Source organism: Monodon monoceros, unplaced genomic scaffold (assembly GCF_005190385.1).
Source record: "Monodon monoceros isolate NGI ecotype Baffin Bay Population unplaced genomic scaffold, NGI_Narwhal_1 Super_Scaffold_6, whole genome shotgun sequence".
Taxonomy (NCBI): domain Eukaryota; kingdom Metazoa; phylum Chordata; class Mammalia; order Artiodactyla; family Monodontidae; genus Monodon; species Monodon monoceros.
In genome coordinates this window covers 50,447,869-50,459,716 of record NW_021703783.1, presented here as the reverse complement: position 1 = coordinate 50,459,716, position 11,848 = coordinate 50,447,869, and the positions used below count along the sequence as shown (strand labels likewise).

Here is an 11,848-nt window from a genome sequence, read left to right as displayed (position 1 = left end):
TCCACCAGAGTGAGAAAGGCTCATTCTCCTAGTTAGTCCCGGAAAAGTGGTGACATGAAATCTCACGGGTTTGCCTTGGGTCATGTGCCTGAACCTATCAGGGGGTCAGAATAGATCAAGTGGCCTAGCTTAAGTCACATGCTCTCCCCTGCCACCAGGGGAATCTCATAGGCTGAGAGTGAGGGAGAGGAACTTCCTCCAAAAAATTAAAAAGCAAATAAAAATTGGAGTGTTGTGGCAGAGGAAAGTAAAATAGAGGCCAAGCCGTTTAAAGCGACCACTATCGGCTTCAAGTGCGTATTACGTCTCAGACACTGCGCTACGTGTTTGTCTGGGTAGCATCTGTTGTTAGTTCATTTGCCTACCAGTGGTTTTTTTTTTTTAAATGAACATGCTGGCCGAAAGCTGAACGGACAGTAATGGAGTCAAGGAGAGATTACATTGGATGTGTTGAGGGGGTGATGGGGAGACAAAGGGGAGAGGTTTGGGGTGCAGAACCCTGCGCAGGGGAGGAAAAGTGAGGTCTGAATGAAGGTCAGCAGGGGCCCAGAGCACAGGAGAGATCTGGGAAAAGGCCTATGAGAGGCTGCCGGTCTCCACTGGGCTATCTGCTCTGTCTCAGCTCTGCTCCCTGAGCAGATAACCCCGTGGAGACGCGGCGCGGTTGGTTCATTCATTTGTGCACGCATTTTGGGAAGGCCTTCTGTGGCCAGCTGCTGTGCCAGGTGCTAGGGAGGCAGAGGTGGTAAGACGGATCTTCCCTCATCATCCCCCGGGGGCATGTTACAAAAAGCTTCGTGACAACTGCAGGAATTGCTACCAGGGAGAAGTCCAGAGCGTTCCAAGAGAATATACAGAGGACCTGACTGTGTGCAGGATGTGGGCAGGGAGAAAGGCAGAGAAGGTCCCCTAGAGTAATACTTGAACTGAGGCTGAAGAACTGGAGGAGGCTTGTTAGGGCGGAAGAGAGACCAGGAGAAGAGAAGGAATTCCAGGCAGAGGGTACTGCAGCCTGTGCGAAGGGGTTCAACGTTGTTGGGGAACAGTGGGGAAGGCCAGTGACTGCTCAGGCTGGAAGAGGAATAAGAGCCAGACCATGCCACTCGCTTCGGGCCACTGGAAAGACTTTGAACTTTATTTGCAGACATTCGGCTTGTGATCAGATTTGTGTTTTTAGAAAGATCCCACTTGCTGAGGGTGGAGAAAGAATTGAGGGGGGCGGGTGAGACTACACAGCCAGGGCTTAAAGAGGGGATAGTGTAGAAGTGGCAACAGAGTTGGAGAGAAAGCAATCACAGTCAAGAGGTGACTTGAGGACGTGGGGTGTGAGGGCGAAGCTGGGGCGAAGTGAGAGTAGCATCGCCATATATGCACTACTGAATGTAAAATAGCTGGCTGGTGGGAAGCAGTCGCATAGCACAGGGAGATCAGCTCAGTGCTGTGCGATGACCTAGAGGGGTGGGATAGGGAGGGCGGGAGGGGGACGCAAGAGGGAGCGGATATGGGGACGTGTGTATGCATATGGCTGATTCGCTTTGTTGTGCAACAGAAACTAACACAGTACTGTGAAGCAATTATACCCAATAAAGATCTATTAAAACAAAATAATAAAATAAAGAAACATCTGAAACAAAACAAAACAAAAAGAGGTCTTTGAATTTCTTAGTATTGGAAAGGTGACTTCAGCAATAGTTGGACAGGCAGTGCAATATACCCATGGGTTTGTGAAAGTTTCACATTTTCGTTAGCTGGTTGAATAGCAGGTTTTATCTTCCATGACAGTATTAAATTGGCTGGGGATTAGGCTGAATGTAATTGTTCTATGGCCAAATGGATCCCATTGTAATAGTGACCATATATCAGCCTGCCAAGTGCCTGATTTAAGAGTACAAGGCCACAGGGAACTTCTCTGAGTCTACAGATTTGCTGACTAAAGATAAAGGAATGGGACCTTAAACTCTGGCAGCCCCGCAGAATGTCCTGGGTCTTAACGGTCTTGCTTGCTACAGTTTAGATAATCCCTTAAATCTGTAAGAGTTCATATATGTAGACTCTGGAACTATATTCTTGGATTGATGAATGGGATGAATAGCCAGGTTCAGATGCTCTGCAGTGCCATGGAAGAATTCCAGTTGATGTGGGGCAAAGCCTCCAAGACTGGGTGTGCCGTAATGATGGTGGTCTTCTGGAAAACCAGCTTTGCCAAAGTGAATTTGAGCCTGGGAAGCTAGAATTAAATATGTTAGGGATGTGCACCCGAAAGAAAGTTTATCCTGAGCAGTGACTGATAGGATAGCCTACGGTTGTACAATAGTCTAGAGAACAGAGTGTGGAACCAGAGTCAGGGACTTATGGCTCTGCCATTTACCAGCTCTGTCTCCCAAGCCAGTCACTTACGCTTTCCGAGCCTCAGTTAACCTATTTTTAAAGTAAATATAACAATAATAATAATACCTGCTATGTCACCCAGCATGGTGCTGAAGATGAAAATGACGAAATGAAGATGGAAAGAAACGAAATTTGTGAAAGTGCTTTGTAAGCAAAAAATGAAGATGCTAAAAGAATTGTCATTATTTGTTCCAGTCAAGATAGGCCAAATTGTACCATGGTCAGAAATAGCAACATCTTGCCTTAAAACAAGGTCTCTTTCTTGCTCCTTCCGGCAAAGTCCACTGCCCGCTTGGCAACTCTTAGGGTATCACTCTTCCATTCATGTTGAGGATAAATACGTGACTTTTTAGGGACCCTTGCTCACATTGACCTCACCTCACTTTCTGGTTATGCAGTGGGCCCCACTGGCTGGACAACAAAGCAGCTGTTGTTTTTCCCCCTCTCCTGGGTTTGTTTTCCCTTCTGCAAGTGCGTTTGGATTTTTCTTTGGGCCATCAGCCATTTCATGCTTTTTTTTTTTTTCTTGTTTGTTTGCGGTACGCGGGCCTCTCACTGTTGTGGCTTCTCCCGCTGCGGAGCACAGGCTCCAGACGCGCAGGCTCAGCGGCCATGGCTCATGGCCATGGCCCAGCCGCTCTGCGGCATGTGGGATCTTCCCGGACCGGGGCACGAACCCGCGTCCCCTGCATCGGCAGGCGGACTCTCAACCACTGCGCCACCAGGGAAGCCCCCATTTCATGTTTTACACGGGGCTGGCTCTTCTCCACACCACCAGTTCAGTCACCAGGGGAAACTGCACACAGGAGAATCTCCTTGTTTCCTCTCTTTTTCTCTTCTGGAATAAGCAGTCACTTATTCCTGACTGGTCCAAGGAGACTAGTATCCTTAGGTGACCAAAGGGAAATCTAAAGGGGGTACAGAGTTCAGTGGAAGAGGACTGGGCAGAAGAGAACTATCAGGTGGCCTGAAGAATGCTAATGAGAAGGTGAGGGGCAAAGACTGGCTGTAGAAGTGCATTTAGCTTAGCCTCGTTAGGCCGGGGGGCTATAGCTGGAGGCTGGAATTTGGAGGGAGAACTGGAGTTAGGTGCTAGGATCTGGGAGGAGGAAGACCCCCGAGAAACCCCCCTCCTCCAACACTGTGATACATTCAACCAAGAACAAAGTCAGGAGCCTGGAGCAGCCGGGGCTGAGGGCTGGACTGAATGGCAGAAAGGAAGAGACCCCACAAGCAAATGAAGCTGCGGGGCATCAGGGACCCCTAAGACCATTGCTGTAATGGAGGTGATCTGCATTTTGCTGATTTTTCAGGGGTGATTTCTTTTAGTAACCAAATCCATTGAGATCAAACACAATGCAAACCACAGTGGGAAAAAGGAGTCTGTACCTATATTAATGATTTCCATGCATGGAATGTACAACCAAAATCGGGTTTGAAAACCTTGATACCTTTTGGACCACGTCTGTGGATATCCCTGTGTGCAAAGATCAAATAATGGTAGAAACTGGAGGAAAACATGCTAGCTTTAAGCCCACCCTGCAGCCGGAGTCCAGATAACAGAAATAACAACCAACCCTGTATAGCACCTTCTATATGCTGAGTGCTTTTCAGCATTTCACCTATATTGATTTCTTTAATCCTCACAACAACGCCTTTTTTTTTTGGCCGCGCTATGCACCTTGTAGCAGGATCTCAGTTCCCCAGCCAGGGGTTGAACCCCGGGGCCACGGCAGTCCTAACCACCGGACTGCCAGGGAACTCCCGCAACAACGATTGTAGATAGATGCTGTTATTATTTCTATTTAAAGATGAAAAAAAAAAACGATCCCAGAATAGTTATGTGACTTGCGAGTTAGTGGGAGAGCCAGGATTCAAACCCAGGCAGTCTAGTTCCAGAGTCCACACCTTTTGCACCATATGGGGCAACGGGATGTCTTGTCCTGTGTCCCTGGTCATCACCACCTTTGCAAGGGGGTTGAACGACCTGCATCTTTTGGAGTGATGCCACTTAAATGGCAACTCTCTTCCTTAGATTCCTCTGTGACATAGCTGACATGGCCTGCAGAACCAGCAAACGCCAGTCAGTGACATGGCTTGGGAGGTCACTAGAGCTCCTGGGATCTCAAATATTCAGGGAGAAGTTGTGGCCGGGAGTTACAGGACTCCTCTTTCCTCCTGCCTCTCTGGCTTCTCAGAGGAAGCAGACCACTAGGGCTAGATCTGCATCTTCTATTTTTTCTCCTGCAGCAAGTTTCTTCCTAGGTGGGTACCCCGCCCTCCCTCCACCACCCGCCCTCCACATCTAGGTTCTGGCAGTGAAGCATTTTCAAATGTTGTTACTCCATGTTTCCAAGAATGTCTGCTTAATCTAGGATTAGGGCAGCCGCAAAACAGGTGGAATCGCAAGTGAGAAAATAATCAGATGAGAGAAGGGGAGATGGGACTAACAGATCACAAGGGGTTGGATCAAGTACAGGGGTAGGATTAGGGTCCTGGAAGGCTGGTAGGAGTGAGGCAGGGACGACCCCTGGATGAATGAGGGTAGAGGCGGGTATTAAGGTTGTGAATCAGGCTCAGAGGCGGGAGACAAGAACCCAAGTGTTATAAAGTGGACACAAAGTGGGGTGCTGCTCACTGACATGAGGCCTTTCCCATAGGCTCTACCGGGACTGGGTATGAGAGTAGGACAGAGGCATGGCTGCCTCAGCATGGATGGAGTCCCGAACGCAGAGGAGGAAGCGGGGGGCAGAGGGTCGTTCTGCAGCCACTTCACACCTCCTTGAGGAAGAGACCAGATGGCCAAGTTTTACAGATGGCTAAGCTCAGACTGTGGGTGTAGACCTCTGTTGTTGCCTTCTGACTCTGGTCGTTATCTATCTGCATTCCCTATTTCACAAGTAATTTTTATTCTTTTTAACTTCTCTTCCTCTTTTAGGCCAGATTTCTTAGAGCTGAAGAGCAATTGCTCAAGGATGACCTTGCCTAACTTGAAGAATTACTCTTGTTCAATAAAACATTAATCTTATGTAAATAAAACTTGATAAGAAGTGCATCCATGCTGCCCTGGTCCCCTCTCTTGGGCTTCTTGTTTCCCTTTTCTGAAGTTTCATTCACTGGTCTCTAATCTCAGCTTGCATCACATCCCACTGACTAGATTGTTATTCATTCTGTAGTACTGTTTTTATTGCTGCCCAGACACCTAAACCACTTACCATCCCTGAATTCACCAGAGTCGAGCACCCCTAGCCCTGTTAGAACATTCCCCTCCACCGCTGGCCACCGCTTATGAAATGCTGCACTGGCTGAGACTCGGTGTCCCTGCAGCCCCAGGATCCTTCTCTGATGACGGCGCTGCAGCCCTTGTGTGAGAGGACCTGCGATTTGCCTCTGATGTTGGCAGAGAGTTCAAGATGCGTCGAGCCACTTTCAGGGTAACTCAATAAGGTTCTATTTACAGAGCTCTCTCTTGAGTTCAGCTCCCTCAGGAGAAGTTTTGACTCTCTGTAGGTAGGAAGTCTCATTTACCTTTATTGCCCCAAATGATATCCAGTACATATTAGAGGCTCCTCTGATATTTGAATGCATTGGCTGATTTTTTGGACACCCTCCTTGAACTTAGGTTTAAACTTAAGAAACTTCTTAATAACTTTCACAAGTGTACTACTTATTGTTTGAAAGCAATACTTTAACTTTTCTAAAAAGAAAAGGAAAGAAAAGCTTACTCAGAGATCATTTAATGAGCATTAACTCTAAAATACGGCAAGTTTTTTTATCCCATTTATCTACTTATCCTATTCTGGACATAGTATGTCCTTTCTTAGTCTTTCTTTTTCAAGCCAAAGATTCTCTCTTGGTTTCTTTGTTTTCAAGAAGTAATTTCTTCTCATGTGCTTTTCTATATTAATAAAAATGAAGAGACTAAATATGGGTTACATTAAATACATTTGGCCTGTCTGTTATTAGGCTGAATTAATGATCCACCCCAGCAGGAAACAGATTTCCCTCCTCTAAATTCTTACAACTTGTTGCCTCAACAGTTTACTTGGTTCTTTTTGCATGCTGCCTGTATTTTTGCACCTGCATAATTTTTTTCCAAGGAGATAATATTTTGAGAGCCCTCTTGGTCTGGGACTTAAAGCATAAAGTAGGCACTCACAAAATTTAGGCTGTGAAAATAAATGAATGAAGGAATGAAGTAGTAAATTTGACAACAAATTTCCTGACAGGAGGTTTCTTAAAATGAACAAGTGCTTCCTAAGAACTAAACACAGAGAGTTTTAGTGACAGTGGTGGCAGCACAACCCAGAGGATTTGGCTTTAAAAAATCCTGGATCTACTCCTAACCACCAGCAGAGTTATAAAGATGATCTTGAACTTGGTGGAATGATTCTGACTCTGCTTATAGGTTTTACAGAGTAAAAAGATTCCTATTCAGTAGACACTTTGTGACTTTCATTTCTTATTCTTTTCACCAAACTGTTGGACCTCTACAGATATTAAGTCAAAGATAACTGACATATCAGTTACTCCCATTACAAACTTTGTAGATGCAGGCCTTCAATGGAAATTCTCTAGTTTTAAACTGTAGACAATTCTTCCTTTACATTTCTTTAAGGTCATCTTTGTAGCGTTAAATGTCAGGCTACGAAAGGTGAATTTAGGGCAGTTGGTTTAAGAAGTATGATACAGCCTTCGCTCAGAATCCACGGGGCATTGGTTCCAGGATCCCCTGTCAATACAAAAACCCAAGGATGCTCAAGTCCCTTATATGAAATGACTCAGTACAGTCGGCTCTAGGGAATCCGTGGTTGGTTGAATCCGCGGATTCGGAACCCGCAGAGGGCCTTCCGTACTTTAAAACTTTATGTTCGTGTGTTTAGAGGTGTGGGTGCACACAACAAAACGACTTGTGAATGCCTCTCTCCTTGACCTGGTTTGACCAAACTTTATTACTCATTTAATGGAGTCATGACAAAGAGTAGGAATCAAAACACATGGGGATCACAGAGGCTGTTATGTTTATTGTGCAGAACAGACAGTGATAATCCACTAGAGAAATACTTTCAACAAGCAAGCGATTCAAAGTACAATCATAGACAGCAACTCTACATGAAGAACAAAGTTAGAAGACACTCAGAGAAACAGGGAGAAAGTCAACTGCAGTTCAACGTCTTGATACTTTTCTCCTGCACACATACCTGACTTGCAGAAATGGTAGAAAAGTTAAATGTCCAGTCTTACTCAGCCTGCGACCAACAACAGCAAAGAACAGCCCTATAAAATTTATCTCCCACAAAAATAAACTATATATATAAAAATTTTATGATGTTCTTACTGTTCCATCGGCCACAAGCTTTTTTCAGTATGAAAAATGAGGTATACTGGGGCTTAAGAGGTAGTAGTGTGTTTTGATTGTACAACGTATAGGAAATAAGAGAGTAATTTCATCAGAGATGGAAACTACCGGGTGCTCCGAGTTTGGCCAACACGAGCAACTGCTTTAGTTTTGAGCTGGCCAGTGAGGTTTCAAAAGGCCCAACCCAAGATACGGAACGGGGCTCCTTATGAGCCACTGTTTAGTTGCTTATTTAATGCACAGTTAACAGTAATGTTGAGTTTTAATTCTCTCCATAGCTCCTTTGGTGATTCACAACAGTGAGCAATCTGCCAGTCTCAGAGAGGTATGTGGCCTTTGAAACTACCTCCCTGAAGCGGCTGGAAGAGAGATGGTTTTGAGTTTCATTTGGCATCAGTACTAAAAGCCAGACTGACACAAGCCGTCATGAGAAGCTACCTCTTGGCCCAGTTGATAATACCATGTTAAAAAGTCAGCGCACTCACTAGGAGAGAAAGGAATAAAAACTCTACATAAGAAGCGTTTAAAATAAATCTGGTTGAGACATATTACAAAAATCACATTTGTGTAAAATACATGAAAATATCTGTCAAGCATTTTCTCATATTCAACTAATCTTCAAAACACATATTTTTGATTGCATCATGCAAAAGCTGAGCTTGTTGCATCTCACCTACAAAGCTTCAAGTTTCTTTGAAGGTTGGCTTTATTTTATTTATTTGCAAAAAAGTATGTAAAAACATGTTCCTTTCTATCAAAAGCCTTTTACAAAAATAGTTTTGAGGAGGGTTAGCTGCAGTCTGAACTATTTCAAACATTGACAAAAATGAATGCTGCAAGTAACAAGTTCATTCCTTTTGAAGTCTGGAGGTAGGTCTTTGCAAGTCAATTAGTCCATTTCCTTAAACAATTCATGTGAGGTACAAACTTGGAGGGTGATATTTAAACATTACAGTCAAATTTTGTGTGATGTGTAGTGTAAGGAGGAAAAATATCCTTAAGAACCTAGGAGCGACTTGGTTAAAAAATATTCAAGTTAATGTGGAAAATCTAGCAGAGAAGCTGAAACAAGTATTTGTAAAATTTTAATTAAAAAAAAAAAACCCATAGAAAAATACATAGCCATGCTGAAACACAGTAAGGAGACTGCTTCTTTGACTGTAATTAAGTGTACAAAAAGAACTGTAGGTGATTAGCATCACCTACCCATTACTTTTCTTTTTCTTGCATTGCTTGTGTATAGCAGCATGTAGTAAGTACTAAACTGTAAATTAACTGTAATATTCAGAGGTAGTATTGAGCAGTGGGGTTGTATTGCATCTCTGGCTAAAAGTGCAGTTTGAGTGAAGAGATGGTGAGCTGAAATCAAAGTAAAGCACCTCAGCCAACCATCCTATGTCAAAACGTATTACTTGAAGTAACACATAAGCTTCATTTGAGGTAAGTGGTATTTAGGTCTTTCACAGAAACTGATACACAATGGAGAGAGAGAGAGAGAGCCTGCTTTTTTGTTGTCGTTGTTCTTTAAATTGTAGTATAAACTATAGCAAAAGAAATTTGGATTTCGCCCCTCTCACCTCATAATCCAGGTGAGCTCATCATGCATTATTCTGTTGTACCTTTTCATTAAATTACAAAGAGGATAATTTTACTTGTCTAGGTTCCTTAAAATGCTTTGAGGCTGACAAGTGTGATTTATTGCTAAATGGCATTTGGCTCTGTAGGAAGTAGATTCTACCCGGATGAGGGTTCCTGAAAAAAAAAATGAGGGCCGTGAGTAAATTTATTACTCCTGCTGATATGTGTGGCATCCATAAATAAAGGAGTTGGCAATCTGAGTTTGCTTACTTCCCTTTTTGAAAAGTGAACATCACCTTTTCTGGTTCGTTAAGCTGGATGAAAGGATAGATCAGCATTTCGTCTCATTTAGAAATAAAAGTAAAAATTAAAAAAAACTCATCAAGTAAGTGTCTACAAGGTTATATGAAAAAGAGAGAAGTAGTATCTAGTCCTATCTTTGGTGCTCTAAACAGAAGCTTCACTACTGCGAGCGGGTTGGGTGGTATCTGAGGCACTCTGTTTCCCACCGTGCCTCTCCCAGCATTCGGAATGCCCAGCGTCACACGGGTGACACGTTTCTGGTTTGGATGCAGTGCAGTGATTGACTAAACCCGATTCAGAGGTTCTTCTCACCCACCCACTCCTGCTTATCAGATCCACAAACTATTAGTAGGTTAAGGAAAAAGAGAACAGTAATTAAAAGTTGCATTGTTAAACTGTGTCCCCTGTGTTTACAGCAGTTTTTCACTAAACCTGGGACCGTGAAGGGATTACAAAGAAGGTGATTAATATAGTCCTTTTTAAGGTTACGTGACTTCTCCCCCCACCCCCGCCCCTCCCCCGCCCCGCCCCGCCCCCTAAACCCAGATGAAAGTGGAAAGACCATGGCGACAGAGAGTAAGTGGTCACTGCAGTGTCTTCTCCCTTCAAAAGATCCAACTGCTGCTGAGGTAGAAATTGAATGCTGGCGCCCCCTAATCCTCTTCCGCAGACTCTTGTGAGGATGTCTCTTCAGTCTCCTCCTGGAACACACAAAGGGCACAACCATTACACTGTGTGGGCTGTTCGGACAAACAGTTCAGAGGTGACCTGTTTCCACAGCACATTATGGCTTCAAAAGAGGATGCGGTTGATTGGCAAGCCCCCTCGTTCCCAGGGCTTCTTAAACCGTAATTGAGGAATCAAGGTGGTGTTTTTTCCCAGAGCAGTCATTAGCCACTGTTGACTTAAGGCTTGACATCATGGCGGCTGCTCAGCAAATTCAATTGTCTGCCGTCCAGAGAATGTCAGGCCCGTGTGAGCTTACTCACCAATCAGAGGGAAAAAGAAATGGATACATTTTTCCCGACAGCATTCCAGTCATCAGTTTTAAAAACCAGCAAATCAAGTGAAGGAGATCTGTTCTTAAGGGACAAAGAAAATGCGTCCTGCAGACATTGGTAATCATAGCTGATGCTCTTAGGGACTGGCTGTTATTATTCCCATTTTACAGGTGAGAAAATCAAGGCACAGTAAGTCGTATACCCGAAGTCGCAGAGCAAGTCGAGCCAGGCTTTGGGCAGAGGCAGACGGGTGTTGGCAGCTGTGTGTAACCAGGATGCCACTGCCATGTACCAGAGGCAGCGTGAGGGCAGACTCGAGCCTGAGAAAGGGCTGCAAGAGCTGACGACTCACTTCCTTTCCAAATGGATTTCCTTCTTCTTGTATTTATTAAAGCACATTTTAAGACAATGACCAAAGTTTGGCATTAATTGCTCAATCTCAATACTAAATCCACACTGACCAAACATTTAATGGTGGTTTGGCCAAGCAGAGAAAATCTAATATATATGTTTTTTGCAGGGCCTCCTCTTCCTATAAATCTAATTTCTCCTTCTCTTTTCCTTTTTCTGATTCCGTATGGCTCTGGAATTTGTTGGAATTTCTGCAAGCCGGCTTGAGCTGCAAAGTTCTCTTTCCTTCTGCTTGTTTAACAAACGTGCAGTACCTTTCAGGACATGGGTGGTAAAGCGGAGACAATAAACATTTCTGATAAAAGCGTCCTTAGAGAGAGGATGATTTTTATCAAATGCTGTACATTGTCTCATAAGACGGCATGTGAAAAAGATCTGGGAGAAGAGGTAAACATTCACTCCTGCAGCAAACTTTAAGAATGGCCAGCTTAAAACAGCTTATAACAGTCTTCACACTTTAATAGATTTGATTTTCCACATGGCTTCATTTTGTCTGGGTGGCTAACTGACACAATTTATACCTCTCTTCCTTTCCCAGGTCACTACAGTACACCATTCAGTAAAGCATGCCTTAAAGCTTGTCTGCATTATATGACCAAACTTCCATTCATTAGTGTTTGAAACACTTCAGCTGTGAAGGAACTCCTAAATGCTACCATGTGTGACGCTTTTGCGTAAAAGCAGCAAACGGGAGGGGAAAAAACCCACATGAACGGGTACTCACATGCTCACATGAATGCGCACACGTGGACACACACACACACACACACACACACACACACACACACACACACACACACACACACAC

General features: G+C 44.1%; 1 protein-coding gene across 1 annotated transcript in view; it reads right to left on the bottom strand.

Annotated features, from left to right (window-relative positions):
• Window positions 1-7,400: 7,400 nt before the first annotated feature.
• HMGA2 (high mobility group AT-hook 2) overlaps window positions 7,401-11,848 on the bottom strand; it is a 138,343-nt gene continuing 133,895 nt past the window's right edge. Inside the window, exon 5 of the mRNA XM_029206332.1 lies at window positions 7,401-10,329. Coding sequence (XP_029062165.1) covers window positions 10,282-10,329 — 48 coding nt within the window. The 3' untranslated portion in view covers window positions 7,401-10,281. The remainder of the gene's footprint in view (window positions 10,330-11,848) is intronic.